The 19,767-nt window shown below is 31.0% G+C and overlaps 2 protein-coding genes, 1 long non-coding RNA gene and 1 pseudogene across 3 annotated transcripts; all 4 read right to left on the bottom strand.

Annotated features, from left to right (window-relative positions):
* Positions 1-3,057: 3,057 nt before the first annotated feature.
* LOC145755427 (uncharacterized) lies at positions 3,058-4,724 on the bottom strand. The gene is made up of 3 exons (XR_014284201.1): positions 4,675-4,724; positions 4,501-4,571; positions 3,058-4,312 (listed from the first exon to the last, which is right to left on the bottom strand). It is a non-coding gene; the product is annotated as an uncharacterized LOC145755427 (long non-coding RNA).
* A 1,776-nt stretch (positions 4,725-6,500) lies between these two features.
* Positions 6,501-7,646, bottom strand: LOC145755828 (general transcription factor II-I repeat domain-containing protein 2-like). Its single transcript, XM_082572070.1, has 3 exons — positions 7,444-7,646; positions 6,883-7,327; positions 6,501-6,677 (listed from the first exon to the last, which is right to left on the bottom strand). The coding sequence occupies exons 1-3, from the start codon at positions 7,644-7,646 to the stop codon at positions 6,582-6,584; spliced, it is 744 nt and encodes a 247-aa protein (XP_082428196.1). The 3' UTR covers positions 6,501-6,581.
* Positions 7,647-13,768: 6,122 nt separating this feature from the next.
* LOC145755829 (3 beta-hydroxysteroid dehydrogenase type 7-like) lies at positions 13,769-15,942 on the bottom strand. The gene is made up of 5 exons (XM_082572071.1): positions 15,793-15,942; positions 15,002-15,190; positions 14,625-14,807; positions 14,141-14,284; positions 13,769-13,804 (listed from the first exon to the last, which is right to left on the bottom strand). The coding sequence occupies exons 1-5, from the start codon at positions 15,940-15,942 to the stop codon at positions 13,769-13,771; spliced, it is 702 nt and encodes a 233-aa protein (XP_082428197.1).
* Positions 15,943-16,310: 368 nt separating this feature from the next.
* Positions 16,311-17,548, bottom strand: LOC145755830 (thioredoxin-like protein 4A pseudogene; annotated as a pseudogene).
* Between the last annotated feature and the right edge of the window lie 2,219 nt (positions 17,549-19,767).

A 19,767-nucleotide genomic window follows, 5' to 3' on the forward strand; every position in this document is an offset into this window, starting at 1 on the left:
TGATTTGCTGATGGCTGGTCCTGGCTTAACTTGAACGCGAATGAAAACGAAAAAATGTTTATTTTTTGGAACTTGAAATGCGATCGCCCGTTTTGAAAACTTTTGCGTAAGAAAGTTGCGTTCACCGGTTAAATGGTCTCTACTACCATAAAATAAGCGGAATTCACGATCGGGGTTCACCACTTGTAGAGTTTATAGTTATTTATTTGGCTGACGGGTTTACTTGAAAATGTTATTGAGTCCTTGTTAACTAGATGGCTAGCTAATTTATTGACAACTTGGTTGTATGATAACAGTTTACACTTTTTTATTAGTGAAACGGCGGTAAACTTAGCGATACATAATAACAAATGCGAATAATCGCAACGTTAACTATACTTTTAACACATAATTTTATATCCTCTGAAAATCGAGTAAAATAAGTCCAATATATATATAGGCGATTACATCACTCAAATAAGGGAAACAAATGACGTATCACGCGATACGAAATAATAAATGATTGACAGCACATTCCGGAGTTTGTCCATAAGCCATTATTCGTGTTCTCGTGAAGCTTAATTCTTTCTGGTGCGTCAGCGTTAATCCCTGATACAGCTGTATATCTTCGGGTTAGTTAGGTTCTAACTGATATCGTCATTTCCGCACCAGGCGTTGCAGAACTGCCCATAGTTTGCTTGTAGTCTCTGTATTACCACGTTTGGTATTTTGTTAGCAGTGGTTAGCTTAACGATGTCCATACACATAACACAAAATATCCTTTATATGCCGTCTCTCATATCACCCCGTATCACGTAAAGGGATTGGTTGCACAAGCAATCAATTCCACAGTATTACTTTAAAAAAATTTATTATTACTTCTGAATAATTATGCAAGTCTGTGTTGTAATGTCCAGGCAAGTGGTAGGCAATATAAAAGAGGTTTGGAAATAAAACATTTATAATCTAACCTTAAATGACAAGATAGTTAGTTATATTAAATAAAAAATGGTGTACAATTTAACGCGTATAAAAAGTTCGTAAACACCAGGCTTAATAACATACAAAGGTATTTTATTTTACTTTTTATTGACGTCTTATATATACATCCTGCCTATTACTTATGTAGCCAATATTTTGCATAAATAATAAGTTTTTTTTTGTTTTAAAGTATTTTTAATAAAAAAATGTGATGCATAATACATTTCTTATATTGTTGTTCCGAATTTTAAAGTGGGCCTAGTTGCGTTAAATTAACGAACATTGTTAGATCCAAAAAATTACATTTTATTTGAAATGTAAAATCAGATACGTATTTTTGTCAGCATTATTATAAACAAAAACAACTGATTATAAATGGTTTATATTCACATTCCGAACTTCTATCCTTTCGCTTTTACTAACCTTGTTGTTCCATTTCTATGCATCCTTACTTTATTAAGAATGTTAAATTAATTAAATCTTTTTTTAATTGATTTTGCAATTTGGAAAACCAATTTCTAAATTTTTGTGAACAATTGGGATTTTATTTTAATTAACAGACAAGAAATTAAATCTTGAATGCCTTATGTTAATTTTTGGTTTTGAAAAGCATTTAAATATAACAAACTTAAATTAGTTTTAGAACCGTTTTCGAAATATTAACTTCATGATATACAGTTGATTAAAATTTAATACCGATGTTTAAACTTTAATAAACAAACACTGAGAAGTATAAAGATATAAAAAATATTTCCGTGCGCCACAATATTATAATAAACAACATATTAAAATTTTAATGTACAAGAACTTGTAATTCAAAATTTAAAAAAAAAACTGAAAAAAATGTTACAAAATTATAGATTGAGAATTATAATTTAATTGAAATTTAAAATCAAAATATGTATCCATTATAAGTGTAAAATTAAAAAGCACAATTTGACTTTAAAACACATGTTTACTTTATAATTTTAACGTTACCATTACAGAAAAACGCTATTTTACAGGTATAAATGTGCTGCGTTAAATTTACACTTATAGACTTTTATATAACATATAAATTTAACTTGTGATTAGCTACAGTTGAAACTATAAGGTTTAGACCTGATCGGAACATCCGATGTCAAATTGATTTTGTGCTTAACACAGTGCATGGTACCCGGCACATCGGTAAATACGTCACTAAATTCTATTGTCACTTCAACGCAGTTTCTTGCTGTGACGCCATTAGCTGCTTACTGAACGTTAAATCGTTCACAGACACACTTTGGTGAAAAAAAAGTCAACAACTAATACCCTTAATTCATAATTTTTTTTTAAACAGCCTACCTATTTAAGAGTATTTTAAAAGTAACTGGGTTATATAACATTGCTAAATTTTGCTTTTTATGCTATATTTGTTTTCTGCAATAAAAATTAAAAAAAAGGACAACAAGCGGCTCAAAAGGGACAAAATAAGGGTATTTTCCTATGTCTGTCAGCAACTTATATATAAGCTACTTATAATCCAAAATACCCTACACAATAATCTTAAGATAACAGTAAATAACATAAAACACTTAACAGTATTGAAAACATTATAAAACACGTGTCTTAACAGTATTGAAAACAGTATTGAAAACATTATAAAACACGTGTCTACCAAACTATTTTAAGACAAAGCCCAGTTGAACAATATATCGGTATGGTAAAATCTCGTTGGCTTGGTAATTCAGTTTATCATTTATACTTAATTCACACAAGGTACATAAAAAGAAACATAAGATTAGACTAGATTTGTGGTGTTCATTAAATTAATCGTAATAATTTATATTTATTTGTGTTGTTCTACATTCTTTAATTACACGTTTCTAATTTTCCAATTAATGACGTCAAACGCACCACAGGTGCTTCAAGTAAAAAAGCGTTAATTACTAAACTAAACACATTTCGTTCATTTTTAGTTGTAGAAAACACGTGCTCTCATTCTCTGTTGTAGAACTTACAGTAAAGTTTATATTGTTTTCTTTATTTAACATTTTAACTAACTACTTATTATTTAACGATTCTATTTGAATAAGGCATTATATTTGACAAACAAGTTGTGTAATTATTGGCATCCTTTAGATTAAAACAGATAAAACTAACACGCTAAATTAATATCCTAGCTCTGACAATACTTGGCTAAAGAAAGAACATAAAAACGGTCAAGCGTAAAAGTATACGACGATAAATTCACATTGGTTGAATATTTTACAATTCCCCAAAATATGTAAGCCCATAAGAACATATTTTACAAACAAACTACATATTAAGTGTCAATTTAACGCCTTTTGTTAGCGTCCAGTCGATAACGACTAAAGTTAAAAGTTCGATTAGTTTTCAGAACTAATTTTGTATTATTGTTCAATGTCTTGTTATACCTCCTTTAGCGAAGCTGGACCCACTTAAACCTCCTCTAGCGAACCTGGACCCACTTGAACCTCCTTTAGCAAACCTGGACCCACTTAAACCTTCTCTAGCGAACCTGGACCCACTTGAAACTCCTCTAGCAAACCTGGGACCACTTAAACCTTTTCTAGCGAACCCGGACCCATGTGAACCTCCTCCACAGAACCTGGACTACTATGTTGGTGACTTTGTATCCAGTTAGGGGGTTCACCGCACAACCCTTCATCCGCCTCGACGATCAAGCACAATTTTGCAATCGGTCGATTTACCTCATTGTTTGCAGTCTTAACGGACACTGATTGCTCCAGTCGAATCGGGATAAGTTGTTATAATCCGACCAAGTTGCCACTGGCAACGTGGGCTTGGGTTATCCACAAGAAGAACAATATCGTTGATCATAAAGTTGCGCTTTCGCACATGCCATTTTCGACGTGAAGTTATCAATGAAAGATACTCTTTAACAAAGCGCATCCAGAACTCATCTACTAGATATTAAGTATTTCGCCAGCGTTGCAGGGCGTAACAATCCCTAGTAGTTAAAGTAGGGGGCAAACCATGGGTTGGCTTTGGCATAAGTAAGTCATTAGGCGATAACGCCTTTGCATTTCCTTTCGTAAAAGCTAGAGGGGTCAAAGGTCGAGAGTTCACAATTGCTTCCACTTCAACGAACAGTGTGTGTAACATTTCATTGTTTGGATTCTTTGAGTTGAAAGTGATGACAATATTTTTCTAACGGTTCTGATCATACGCTCCCAAGCTCCTACAAAGTGGCTAGCAGCAAGTGGGTAAAGGTAATTTTCAGTTTGACGTATGTTCCACCTCTGAATAGCTTCGCGAAGATTTCTTTCAGCACCCACAAAATTAGTGCCATTATCAGAAAACATTTCATTAACTCGTCCTCTTCTTCCAATAAATCTCCTTAAAGCTGAAATAAAGGAGTCAGTTGACAGACTGTAAGCTATTTCCAAGTGTATGGCACGTGTTGTCATACATGTGAAAAGACAGTGTGGGAACAAGGACTTTAACTTACAGTCCCAAATATTTATTTTTAAACATGACATATGCGCGATAATGTTAAATAAAAGTTACGATTATTTTGGTTTGTAAATGTACCTTCATTTTGTCTTCTTTTTGGTTCTGGATTAACCTTACATGAAACTATAGTTTGTAGTTTCACATTGTTCCTTTAAATGAAAAATATAATTTAATAATTACCATAAACAATATTAATCTTGGTTCTTTAAGGTTCATAGAATAACCTTTTATTGACAACTTTAAAGTTAAAACCTGATTTAAAGCAGAGGATCTCGGTTGTACATTTTCATTTGAAGTGGAACCTTTAATGTAAATAATATCAAAGTAAAATACAGTGCTATGTTATATTAAAGTTGAAAAATGCCAAAGTATAAGCTTATACAATAAAAATAAATTTGTTCGGATAATTGCTTAAACTTACTCTTATTCCGCCTTCTTCTTGGTACTGGAAACTCTTTTTTGTAAGTTTTCGCCTAAGTTTGTGATTCTCCAGAATGTTCCTTTAAAACAAAAATGATTTAAAAGTTAATTAAATTTATTATTAAAATTAATTATATAAAAATATTTAACTTTTTAAATTTAAAGGTTAAATATTTAAACAATCTTTAAACTCCATCCTTTAACATAAATATAACAACATTTTATTAATAAATTTAAAGTTAAAACCTGATTTGAAGCAGAGGATCTTGGCTGTACATTTTCACAAAAAACCTAAAATTTAAATGCTTTTAAATTAATATGGCGTTAATTTTAAAAAATTAAGTAACTCACTAACTAAACGCTGATGCCTTGATTACTTGTGCTTTAATGACCAAAGTGTTAATTAATTAAAATATATTTAACATAGCATGCATAAGTTGTATATGTTATATTATTCACTTGTTTTCTGTAACAGGGGACCTTTGGCCAATGTTAAAATCAATCATAAGCAAATTTAAGTTTATATTCAGTCATTTTTGCCTTAAAAGAGTTTTTATCAATATTTTAAATTATTATATTTATGGGCTTTATGGTAATGTGGCTAAAGTTAAATGGGCATAACTTTGGATTGTTAGCCAAAAAAAATAAGTATGTATTGTTAGCTGCAATTATTCACAGAAAAAACAAATGCTTAAAAGAAGAAGAGTTGGCCGAATTTGGATGCGTAATAGGTATGTTGAAACTAAAAATGTAGTCATGTACAACTAAGAGTATGTTTGTATAGACAAATGCCCAAATGTGAAAACTAATAACATTATTTTGTAACGTCACAAGATTGGTGGAAGAATATTGTCCCAACTATTACTGACGCTCAATAATGGATTTTAAATTTTAGTATACAACCAGAAACCTTTCAGTAAATATTAAAAAACTAAAGACAGATATAAAACCAGGTAATAATTCAATAAAACAAACATGCATTTTTTTGCCTTAGACCAGCGTGGTCCAACTACTTTTGCTTACAGGCCACTTAAGAAAACGTGACAGCCTGCGGGCCACTTCCAACAATATGATTAGTGAATGAAAGTTAGTGGGTAATTGAAATTGTTACAAAATGGCAAATATCAATTTATTGCAAATCTATCAGTGAGATGCCTGTGGTCGAAGCTTACCTGATACTATTATTTCTACATCAATTCCAACGTTTGTGGTTGCAAGTCTAAGACTATTTTCCAGTGTTTTGTTTACCATTCGATTTCTGTTTTTAGACTTGACTTGATTCAAAGTAGAAAATGTACCCTCACACACATATGTGCTTCCAAACACGAAGTGCATCTTTGACGCAAAATCTTTCAGTTTAAAAAATCTATCTTTGCTGACTAATTTCCAGAAGCACTCCTGGGTTTCGGTTTTCCTTGAGAGCAAGAATTGGTCGCACTGAAGCTCGCAGAGTTCCAGCTGAAATCCTGGTTGCTGTGTTTCCTCATTAACTTCCATAAAATTGTTATACAGATGGAGACTAGGTTTCAATCTGTCAAAATCTCTAAATCCATTCTCAAACTCACAAGATAAAGCCTCGACATATTACACAAAACGGGAGCATTCCATTTCATCATTATATTCTACTACAAGTGCATGTAAAGAATCAAAGTGCGAAAGATCGTTATTTTCAAGCATGAAGCAAAAAGGCGAAGTTTTTCCTGGAAGGTTTCAATATGTCCAACTAAATGTGAAATAGTTTACTTTCTCCCCTGCAACCTCAGGTTTAACACGTTCAAGTGCATTGTTATGTCTGTAAGAAAAGCAAGATTGCAAACGAAATTTATGTCGCATAACTAAGTTTGGTACATTTGTGATTCACTAAACTGTTCTGTTTGAAGAAACGATAGTATTTTCTTCTTAGGACCAAAGAAATGTTTCAGTATTTTCCCAGCACTTAGCCACCTGACTTTTGTTTACAGTGGTACGTCACTAAATTCTGCATTTAATTCATCAAAAAAAAGTAATAAAACGCCTGTGCGCCTTGTTGCCGCCTCTTACTAAATTCACTATTTGAACAACGGTCTTTATGACATCACTCGTTTGTAAAATTTTTCCACAAAGTGCTTCTTGGTGGATGATACAATGTAGTGTTATACAATCCATACCATTTTTCTTATTAAAATTAAAACCTTTTGTACCTTCATTCAAAAAACACATTTTCACTAGTTCTTCTTGCACAGTAAAATTATCATCAACAGTTCGTATGAATATAAGAAGTTGACTTGTGTCACTTATATCCGTACTCTCATCTAGTGCCAATAAAAAATATATGCAGCTTTCTAACATATTCTTTACTTTTAGTGATACATGTTCAGCAAGATCAGTTACTCCTCTCGCTATAGTCTGATGAGACAGTGATACAGTTTCTAATTTTCTGGCAACCTTGTCTTCCCCAAACACCTGTTCCATTTTTATTGCACCTTGTTTTATCATTTCGCCATCCCTAAATAATGTATTTTTCTTTACCATCATTAGTGCCACTTCGTACGATGCTACTGTACTTGTTGTTTGTGGTTTATGAAATTACTTAAAAGACGGATAGCAACATCAATTAGTAACTTTCCAGAATTTTCTTTATATTGCATATTGTGCAGCTTCTCATAATGTCGCTTGACGTTATATTTCTTCGTTACTGCAATTGTTTGATTGCAAACAAGACATAATGCCTTGCCATTATTCTCCAACATAAAACAATTTTTCAACCACCCTTCATTAAATACTCTTCCTTCGTCAGCAAGCTTCCTTTTCTTACTAGTTTCCATTTTTAATGAATTTTATAATCCTTTCTAGCAATATTTTAAATTTAATATTTAGTTATGGCTACACCTCTTTAAAAACCCTCAGACCATTTCACTGCAAGCATTGCTACATTAGCCTACAGCCCTACACATAATGTGAACTAATTCACTGGCTAGCCGCCATCATTCTATAAACATTTGTGTGACGTAACAATGAATTCTTGCAGTCGTAATAAATTTCACATGAAGAGCTTGATTTACATGAGTCTTGCGACTATTGAAAGATGCTATGTTACATAAATACAAGTATTTACTGTGAAAGCTCGCGGGCCGCAAAAATCATATATGCAGGCCGCATGCGACCTGCGGGCCTGTAGTTGGAACACGCTGCCTTAGACCATGGATTTAGCATATTAATAGTTAATATATGTTTAACTGGATGACAGAGCAGTGAGCATTCCTATTTGTACTAAAAAGCGAATGCAATAGCATATTTAACTAAAAACTACTACAAATAAGTTTAAAAACAACACATAACCATTTTTATAAATAGCTTACCATTGCTCTTGGCCTTGATTTTAACAAAGTGTTCATTTTATCGAAATGTACCCAGCTTCGGTTTTTGCCAGCAACCCCCGATTTGCTAGCTTGGTCTTATTTCTGTAGTATTGCCTTTTTTAATTTTTTCACTAGTCACGGCAATCATTACAAACTGTGTCATGGCAATTATTACAAAATTTTACACTGGTTAGAATTTCATCAATAAAAATATTAGTACCTATAATTTTAAACACATGATTAGACATAAGGTGATTGCCTACTTTGTATGTTACACCCTGTAATTATAAACAGCTGGCCTCATAAAATTGAATAGTTGGCAACTAACTGCCTGTCTGTCGCCTAAAATATATAAAATCAGCAGGATCCCACCAGGGGGGCCATTAAAATAAAAACTGAACTTATAAATTAAGAACTGGGTTATATTAAATGTAATTATTATTTTTTTTAAATTATTTTTTACACTGTAACTACCATCGACAGTGATAGGATTGCTTTACTATTATAAATCAAATGTGTCGTAACTTTCTTTGTTTTCCGTACAATTTTGTTTTTTTATTTCGTCACTCATCTGTTATATATATATATATATTTTTTTTTTGGTGTATATTCTGTAAAATGTATTTTATTCTATCGTTATTATTATTAATTTAATCTATACTGGGTTTGGTGACCATGCCATAATATACTTAAAATCTTTGTGTAAACATTATTACTTTTGGTTTGTTTTAAATCATTAAATTTATTTTGTCATTTTTTCCCATCGCATTGTTGTAATATTATTTGTATATCGTATTTATTCTTTACTTTTATCAACGCAAGAAAAACCAGAATAAAAAAAAACTGTCATAAAAATAACGAAATTCTGCTTCACTGCTAAATCGGCGGTACAAAATAGCTCGTGGCCTTTTACCTAGCCATTACAAGCGAACTAGCTTAGCCCGCTTCAAGCGCGCTAAATTTAAAAAAATATTACAAACACTTCCATAAAATAAACAAGAACAAAACTTACCTTTATTTTGCCTCCTTCTTGGTTCTGGGTCAACCTCACATGGATCTGAAGTTTCTGATTCTTTAGGTTGTTCCTAAATATCTACTAACATTTCTAATGATTGCCGGTCATATTTATTGTTGAACAAGGTCTTATGACCCAATCAATATCAGTTTTTAACTTTTATTCTTTGGAGTAAGTATCTCAAAATCTTAATAATAACTTTAAAGTTAAAACCTGATTTGGAGAAGAGGATCTTGGCTGTTCATTTTTATTTGAAGTGAAACCTTTAATGTAAATACACGAATTAATATAGAGTTAATTCTTGTACTTACTACGAAATATAACAAAAAACTTTAAAATATAAAAATTAATTGGCAAACCCCGATTGTTGTGTTGAAAGTAAAAAATCAATTACAAAATTTTTTTTTGTACATGAATTTATTCTCGATGTAAAAAAGTGAAATGCGCGACGTTTGAAATATTATAGATTATAATTGCCCGATAATTAAGCTACTGATTAAGTACTGGCTTAGCAGAACTTCATTTTCTTTATAGCGCCTTACTCAACAGCACTACAGCTAAGAGCATTGAGGATTAAACCCAGGAAATAATGTGGTATGGGTACACCATGCTGCGGTTCGACTACACCACGCTGCCAATTTAAAATAAAGCCAGACATCGTGAAAAAACTGATTGTAACTGCACATTATAACAGTCTTGATTAAAAGTAGCATTTTACTTTGCATCACAAACAACTAAAATTTATTAAATTAAGTAAAAAGATTTCCATGCAGTATCTAAATCAGTTTCATGCAATATCTAAAAGGCGGTGCAGTTAACATTTGTTTATATTTAAATTGTTTTATATTTGCCTAAACTATTATACTCAACCCCATTTACATGTACAATGTATTATTTTGTACATCATTATTATATAAGCCATCATCTTTTAATTCTGATTATTGAATAAAATTATAAAAATCAAACATAATTTAACAATATAAGTTTAATAATTTACTAGCACAAATAAGTTTTTTAACTCTCCCATCAGATCAAAACTGCAATTTTTTAGAAAATAATTTTGTATTGTGATAATAACTTAAAAATACCTGTTCGAGGAAATGTAAAATCGTATATAGAAGCCCCAGGCATGAAAGTAATTCAATTTTATGATAAATGTTTAATAAACAGATTTATTTACAAAACAAACTATAGTTATTTTATATATATATACTTGTTTTTTAAAAAAAACTTAAACCCGCACAAGAAAATCATGACAAAAGATTAAACAATTTGGTAATATCATCTATTTCGAAATAATGTTTTCCTTCGAATCATTTATGTTTAAATGCTAAATTAAATTGAGTATGGCGAATTGTTCAGTTTAATAGAGTTTCATGCCTTTATATGTTACAATTTATATTAATAAGTGACAGTATATTTATGAACTGCAAAAAATATTATCGTAACATAGCAATAACCAAGACAAAATACTTCTTACTAAAACGAACAGTAAATTCTACTCGCTAAATTTTGCCCGATTTCGCTTGTGAAATTTAATATTTTTTAACTTAACAAGTTTTATAATGTCGGCCCTGGTTTCTATACTCGGCAGATCCAATCATATAAAATTAAAAAAAAAAAACTCACTTGGAGGCAAATTCCTTGAAATTTCAGCAAAATCGCCGCCAGAAAAATTTAAACTAACTGGTCCTGCTTGCAAGTTCTGTAAAATTTATGCTAATTTTAATAAATGTAAAATTACTATAAGAACACAACCTTATCCAATTTCCCTAAAATAACAAAATTAAAGGATTAATATTCTTATAACTGACAAAAAGTTGTAACCTTGTACCAACAGATGGTTTGGAAAATTTTTTAATTATAAACCTTTATCTAGAAAGTTTAAAGTAAATAAAATACCCGAGCATTTAAATTTGATTCTGTATTATTATTGTTTGACAACTCTGGGTTATTATTGTTTGGCAACTCTGGATCATTTGATTCAGTTTCCTCCATGATAAAAACTTCCTACAAATTTTGAAAACACAGAAAATTATTTCAATAAATAATAAGATGATGTTTAAAAGTTTATTTTAAGCAGATTACCTTCAAAAGTAAACACATAAGTTATATTCTGGGTTAGGTGACCATGCCATAACATACTTAAAATCTTTATGTTAATATTAATATTTGTGGCATGTTTTAAATCATTAAATTGATTTTGTCATTTTATCCCGTCGCATTAATGTAATATTGATTATATATCTTATTATTCACTGTCATTAATGCGCAAAAAACCAAAATAAAAATAATAAAAAAAATATTCTAACTACACTAGTTTAAAGTTACATTTAATTACTTTAGCAGTGTAAAAATCTGCCCTTCCCTTCTGAATTTTTCGTAGCGTCTGGTATTATAAGATTAACAGATTTTTTAACAAAATTTAATAAATAATAATTAAATAGTTGTTCAATAAAAAATTTAATAAAAAAAACAAATTAATACAGCACAATAAACAATTAGTCAGACCCCAATACTTTTAATAGGCTATAGCTCGAGTATTCAAGCCATTGAAAATATCCTGTTGCAGCAAAAGGAAATCCTTAAAAGTAGTTGCTCTATTGTTTTGCTTCCTATATAGAAATTACTCGATCTTTACAATAAAAATGAACAGTAAGTAATTTATAGATGATGCACAAAATTTGGTTAATATATTTAGGAATTAACAAATAACTCAAAAGTAAAAATATTTTCCCCAACACATTTAACTGTCTTAAGATACTAGAATTATTTAATCCAATAAAATTAAGCAAATTTTTCTCAATAAAAAAAAACAAAATTAAATAGGGTGACTGTTTTTTGTAGTCGCACAACTAATGTTAAAGTGAAGTTGCAATAATCTACATATAGTAGATAACAAAAACCATAAATAACTACAAACAAACCCTTTTAAAAAATTACATACTGCCTGCCAAAAAATATGCCCAGTATGATATATAATTGACAACAATTTTATTCAAAGTACTTAAGCACAGAGCATGTATGTATTATTAAAACCATAAATAACCTTTTTTGGTTTACCTTGGTCCCAAATTTTGGGACACATTATACCAGACAACCCAAACTTGCCCCACTATAATTTTTGATTGATTTTATACTATAGCGAAAACTATATTAATATTCAATAACTAGTGTCTCTCTTAATTTTCATGTTTACTTATTTTATTGATTATTATAAAATTGCTGCATTGCGTGATCACAGCAAATCTTTGCTATAGTAATTTAAATATGCATACTATTAACCACAGTTTTCTTAAAAATCAAACATTTGTATAAACCCCCATTATGTAATATTTGTCTGTGTAAATTGTATTAATTCGCATCTAAAAACTAATAAAATATTTAATTAAATTCGTAGACTTTTATGAACAAGAATAGGACTTGATTTTAAAAATTACCTTTTTTAACATCAGTACATCGTAACATCAACAGCGGCCGTTAATATTGGTCAAATTTAAGAACAAATTTAGCTTAAAATAATAAGAATTTAACAAAAAATACAGCAAATTAAAATATCACCCATCTTTGCTACCTAACTTAAAATGAACTAGTTTTAGAAACTATAAGTTTATAACTTAATAGTTAACAAACTCTTTTTTTTGATATTTATTTTATGCTTATCAACTTGAAATTTCAGCAAAGACTATTCCCATCACCACAAGAAACAATGCATTTGTCAACCATACACCTGTCCTACTAATTACCTTTTAGGACCTCGCAGAACTACACATGACCACTTAGGCCATCAAGTCAATACATTTACTATACAAGAAAAAAAAATTGCTTTTGGTCTTTAGGGAAACTAAAGGCATTTCCAAGAAGAGGAAAAGGGCTGGGGTTAATAAAAAAAATCCCATCATTGGTATTTTGTTTTTAATCAAATGACAGTATCACAAATAAAAACTTTACGCATTGTGTGTGAACCTGTACGGTCCTGTGTGGTAACTAAACGAACTGTTTTTTTTACCAACAAATCAACTAAGTTTTGTGAAACCTAAATTAGAAATTACTTGCACTAGATTTGCATAAAATAAACGAGTTTTACTTGCTTCACTTTTACTTACCTTTAGTCTATTTTGAACCTAGTTTTTTACTAATTCTAGAAAATATATATTGACAATTTAAACAGGAAATAATTAAAAAACATATTTAAATAATGTTATTTTACTTGAAATTTTAGCAAAGAATATCCTTGACACCACCATGCAAAATATTTTATTTAGACAACTATACACAGCGTAGTCTCTTAAGAAAAATCTTCTTTCAGCCAAAACTTCTTTTCTCCCGACCCACAGCGAACTAATTTTTGTGAAACCAATTCGGAAATTATTCACATTAAATTAACATATGATAATAATAGTTTTACACACTTAACTTTGTGCTAAATAAAAAAAATTAATTAAAATATCACAAACTAAATCATAAATTAGAATAAAAAATAAATGTTAAACGTATATTTAACGTACTAAAACGCTAAAATATTCTAATTTGATAAATATTTGGCAAAATTAGCTTAATAAAATTAACAATTCTACGTTTTCTTTTCTGCTGTTAAAGATGACTGCTTCTTAAACAGAAATTGAATTTCAATTTACTAAAGTAGCCAGGTAACTCACACACAAACAAGCTTCGAACCAAAACCTTCAACTTTAAATAACGCGGCACGTGGATTAGTTGTTTATATACAGAGAGTGGTTGACGTATTTACGACCGACGTCATAACTGGCAAAACATATTTCCATAATTTATCTTCGACTAAAAACTTCAAGTTTATTGTGCGTTGTCTTTATTTTAATTCATAACAAAAATTCTAATACAAACATACCATCAAAATTAATTCACATATATATATATATATAAATTAATCTATTTTTTTCAAGTTATTATTTTCTACTTCATTTACAATCTTGTTCACGTATTCCTTCATTATATTCAACGATTCAGGCCAACTATACTTCGGTTTGTAACCAGAATGTTTCACAAACTTTTGATTGGAGACGGTAAATCTTGTGCAGGATAACTTGGCCATGTTTGGTGTAATATTGCGCTAAAAACCACGAAATAGTTGTCAATAAAAGTATTATACAAAAAATAAATGTTTAACCCTTGCAATAACTTAACATTCTGACCATCGTTACCAAAGTTTTATCCAAATAGGTATGGGTTTATTTCAAAGAGATATGTTTTAGACCACGACATTTAACCAAAATTTAGGTCGATGTTTATGGTAAAATGGCGTTTTTGCGCATATGTTTTAAGTAAAACCTTTATGACAGTAACCCAGCTAAAATTACTCAATAAACTAAATGATTACCTCTTTTTTAATCCCAAACCAACCCAGCACCTGACAACACCAAACAACCAACGTTGAAATGAGAATAAACAACCAAAACGGCAACACTGGCTCCCTCTTGTGGATGGTGAAACAAACCCATATGCTCGTAGAATTTCAAGTTCAATCTCAGGTAGGATAATTCTGAGGTTTCGTCACACAGAAAGTAGGTGTTTCCCCCAACCAAAAAAGGGGACTCCCTTACACTATAGGTTTTAGTCAGAGTACAAGTTAATTTCTTTGAAATTATTAAACTTAAATTAAACATAAACCAATATTTTTCCCTAAACTTTAAAGCTAACCCTTTAGTAAGAACATGCCGAGACATATTAGTTATAACCGGAGCTATATATGGCTGTGGTGGTGCTTGAACCAGGAACCTTTTCCACACTAACCCAATATTAAAGCAGTGAACAACTAAATTTTGTTTACCTGCATTTTTGTGGCCGCGATCACGTGACACCAATCCACGTTTCCAACGTACATTCGAGTTTGTAGCGCCTCTGGTGGAATTAAAGACTTGATCACTTTGGTCGCAAGATGGCACAAAAGAATTGATTTGGTGAAGTTGTCATTTTTGCCATAGATACCAGAACCTCTAAGTGCACATGTGACTAATTTCTACAAAACATTATGACGTCAATAATAATAAAAAAGTAGTAAGAACACTTGCTACATTACCATGAGGTCCTGGGTTTAATCCCCACTGCTCTCATGCTGTGGCGCTCTTGAGTAAGGCGCTATAAACGGTATGAACTCCTGCTGAGCCAGCACTTAATCAGCAACATAAATACTGGACAACTATTATTTATAATATCTCAAACTGCCACAGGGAACTCAAGACTGGGTTGGTAAATTTTGTTACTCTATGTTTGGGTCGCTTATACGACTTTTCCACATCGAGAATAAAAATATGAAAAAAAAACAAATGAAAAAACGTGACTTTACCTAAAATGTTTTCATTTTTCATACTTTTTTCGTTCCACTCCAGAACAAGCCCCTTCGCGATTTCTTTGTACTTCTTTATGACGTCACAGAAGAGTAACAGTAATAGTGTCTTCACTACCGCCCACTAGTGGTTCCATGGTTCAATGTAGTCCGAAAGCCTCGATTGAGCTTGTGTATAAACAATAACCGACATTGTTTGCACAACAAGCCTCCAGCACGTTCATTGTTCCTATATGACGTCATATTATATTAAACAACAGGCAGTAGTAATCTACATCAATTAAGTTCTGAGATAAATAAACTATGTTGTCTAATTCTAATATAACAACGTCGTCACTTATGACATCACAATACCTACCTCCAACATTTATTTTCCATAATTTTTGACAAGGGATTAATTCGTTGTAATCGATGACACTGGCCATATGCAAGACCACGTAACATCCTTGTACGACTGACATGAGACTACCACGATCTGTGATGTCACACTTAATTCATTAAATGTTATGTGGCATCTAAGAAAATTAATAAATAAAAAAATAAAAAATTTTAAATTTCTAATTCTTATACAAAAATAAAATTTTTTTTAAAGATATTGAATATAAATGCTTGATACCAAGCATAAAATTAAATTTTCAAGGTTTATGTGTTTTAAATAAACTTCATTTTTATAAACTGACAACAAACCAATAAATTTTAGAATATTCCTACTCGTTAATATTTATATTTTGTTGAGTAATCCTTTGGGGAAACCACCAAACCCTTCCCTTTTCTTGCCCCCTAAATATTGTCTCTAGAATGCGATCATTTCTTGTTTATCTTCCATCGGCCAGTTAATCTTGTTGTTGTTTCCTGTCCCAAGATCGATCATTATGTGCTTGTTACTGAAAACATTTTTAATCAGGTAATAATTTGTAATGATTTTAATATTTGATTTGTTATATTTTTTTGTTGTATTCATTTATCCCTAATGTGGGAAGGTCAATTTACCGACATTAAGTCTTTCTAATGCTTAATACTTGTGCCGACAAAATTACATTCTTAATGTGAACAACAACCTGTAGAAGAACATAGTCGTGCAGGGGTCGTATAATTCGTACATTTTGTTGAAGTCTGGCACCTCAGTAATGTCAACCAAGTAAACAACAGCAAAGTTCTTTACTTTGTCAGCTAAACTATACAAGGTTTTAACATTAAAAATTGTTGATTTGTTAAAATATCACATACAGAATTCTAAAGCAAAATATTTGTGTTGTATAAACGTCAAAACGAAATATTTCGCAGAATGATCCAAAAAAACTTAATTTAATGAATAAAACATTTTCTTTTTTTAGTTTTGTTTTAAATAATGGCACCTTTACACAGAATATTGTCATTAAGAAATCTAATTTTCTTTAACATTTTAATTAAACTTTCTTTAAACATAAAAATATATTTCTGAAAAGTCTAGTAAAGAAAATAACACAAATTAACTTTTTTAGCAAAAATTGTATGCCTAGTTTACCTAAAATTTTGTCCAAAATATCGTTTCTTAATACGTAAATATATTAAAATTCGACGCCGTAACAAAACTTAAACATTATTAAATTTATTTATATTAACAACCATTAAATACCTCATCCATTTTTATGCAGGACGGGTCCCAATTGTGACCAAACCGAATCACAACAACTTTTTTTTTGTATATATCTTTATCCTCGATGTGGGAAAGTCGATTGCGCGACTTAAACATAGAGTAACATAAGTTACTCCGACCCGCTCTCGAGTTGCCTGTGGCAGTTTGGAATATTATAGATTATAATTGCCCGGTAATTATGCTGCTGATTAAGTGCTAGCTCAGCAGGAATTCATACCGTTTATAGCGCCTTTTACTCAAGGGCGCTACAGCATGAGATCAGTGGGGATTGAACCCACGACCTCATGTGTGGTGTAGCAAGAGTTCTTACCACTCCACCACGCTGCCGGTCTTGCGTTTAAGAACGATTGATCGACTTGCCAGCCGTTTGTAAGATGGGCAAGCATGTACGACATGGTTATAAATATGAAAATCTAACTTGAATGTGTTTAAAAGTTCCTACTCAAAAACGGTATAAAAATAAATTTTTGTTTTTTTATAATAAATATTAATTGCTTGTTTTTATTAAAGATCGAATCAATATTTGGTTGTTACATTTTTATTGATTAAAAATCATGATACAAATGATAAATTTTATAAAATCTCCATAATAGTGTGCAAATACCATTTATTCGATAATTATATTACAAAGTTTAATACAAAAAATGCAATTTTGTGTTGGTTTAATGAATTTTTATCGCGTTGGTTATGCTTTATTTTTTCTTTGTTTAATAAGTTTTATCTTTTCTTAATTTTAAGGTCGCGGGACTAGACTAGTTTTATTTCTATTGTTCTAGGCTTTAACTTAATTTTACGGTCGCGGGACTGAAAAAGTTTAATTTCTATTGTTCTAGGGTCTAACTTCCTATGCGTGGTCTTTATCGCCTTGGCCACGCCTTCATTTATCTTCGTTTAATGACTTCCTTTCTTCTAAAAATTTTCACGGCGTTATGACTGGACTCGGTTTGTATTGTTCTACACTATTAATTCCTGTAAGCGTCGTAAAAAATTTCCATCCCGTAGTTTGTGCTCCATTTGCGATTACTTTAGGAGTTTTTTTGTTTAAATCTAGCGTGTTTATCTTGCTTTAATTATTATGTTTCAAATTCCCAGAGAATTTTTTTTGGGTAATTTTTTCTTTTTTTTACTTTTTGTCTTATATAAACCGCTCCAGTTCCTTTGTAAATCATTGTTAGTTTTTTTTTAAAGATTATTTATATAGTCATCAGATTGTTAATATTTTATTTGTTCATGATTATATTTTCTACAGTTTACTATATGAAAGCAATTATTTTAGATTAAGAATGATAATTTAGCAAATTTAAATTATAAAAAAATTATAAATTATTGCTGTTTTTTTCACTAAACAATGTATTTCAAAAAGTAGAGTGACTAGCACTATAACAAATGTTTGTAGTCTTGTAAAATACTTATAATTTATATTTCAGCACAGTTTATTTTAAATATATTATTTTTTCAACTATCATTACAATGCCAAAGCGAAAATCTCACAATCAAATTTTGATTGATCAAAAACGAAAAAGAAGAGCTTCAAAAGCAGCTAGTGAAGCTGATTGACTAGTAAAGCTGAAGATCTTCTTGAAAGTGCTAAAAGAAAAAAAAATATTACGAAGACGACAAGTCTTTGTATTTCCCTTTAAGAAGATCCCCTTTAAGAATTTCCCCTTTAAGAGGGCTAAAGACAAGAAAGAATATTATAGAGACAACAAGTCGTTGTATTCACAAAGAGATCGTGAAAGGTACTTAGCAAATCCACAGTACTTTAAAGACATTGCCAAAAAAAATTACGAAGAAAATCCCGAAAAAAAGAAACAGACGAGCCGCAATAAATATTTGTTGAATCCGCAATACACTATTTCAAAGATGATTTCACGGTATAATGAAAATACAAAGGAGAGAACGCGACAACGTTACAAAACAAATCCTGCTTATGTTAAGAATATGACACAGAAAAAATACAAAACAAATCCCGATTACACAAAGAAGATAATACAAGAAAAATCCATCAACAAAGTTTTAGAATATAACAAGTTAAGACCGGATTAACCACAAAAAAGAAAAAACAATACGAAAAAGTTGAACTTGCCCGAAGTAAAAACGTCGAAGCCGCAATTAAGTTGTTTCAAGCCAAATCAAAAAAAATGTGTGAATATCCTAGCAATATTTGCCATCGCATTTTCTGGAGGGATTCTGTGGTTCAACTAAATATTATAAAACACCAAGCCCACGCTTATACTACCGATTTGGAACATCATGGCCTCAAATGGATCTGTTCAACTTGCAAGCGACATCTTCTAAAGGATTCCATTCCTCCTCAAGCTTATATAAACAATTTTGCCTTACCTACACCAGATCTCCCAGCGTTAAATGACTTGGAAAGACATCTGATATCCCCAGTCATTCCTTTCATGAAAGTGATTTCGTTGCCGAAAGGAATGATGAAGGGTGTTCATGGTCCAGTCATTTGCGTTCGGAGTGACGTAGAAGAAACCGTCAAAGTTTTGCCGCGATCCCTGAATGATGACACCTTTATCAGGGTCAAGCTGAAACGGAAACTTAAATACAAGGGTCATCATTTATATCGTTACGTCAATGTGCAAAACGTTCGCATCTG

Source organism: Corella eumyota, chromosome 6 (genome assembly GCF_963082875.1).
Source record: "Corella eumyota chromosome 6, kaCorEumy4.1, whole genome shotgun sequence".
NCBI classification, from domain to species: domain Eukaryota; kingdom Metazoa; phylum Chordata; class Ascidiacea; order Phlebobranchia; family Corellidae; genus Corella; species Corella eumyota.

Coding starts and splice junctions, on each gene's coding strand:
- LOC145755828 (XM_082572070.1), bottom strand. CDS start 7,646: ATGGAAACTAGTAAGAAAAGGAAGCTTGCTGACGAAGGAAGAGTATTT. Junction 7,328..7,443: donor TATAAAGAAAATTCTGGAAA/GTTACTAATTGA, acceptor TACATTATTTAG/GGATGGCGAAATGATAAAAC. Junction 6,678..6,882: donor TTGTTCAAATAGTGAATTTA/GTAAGAGGCGGC, acceptor TACCAAACTTAG/TTATGCGACATAAATTTCGT.
- LOC145755829 (XM_082572071.1), bottom strand. CDS start 15,942: ATGGCCAGTGTCATCGATTACAACGAATTAATCCCTTGTCAAAAATTA. Junction 15,191..15,792: donor TATCTCAGAACTTAATTGAT/GTAGATTACTAC, acceptor AATGTTTTGTAG/AAATTAGTCACATGTGCACT. Junction 14,808..15,001: donor TCGCGGCCACAAAAATGCAG/GTAAACAAAATT, acceptor ATAATTTCAAAG/AAATTAACTTGTACTCTGAC.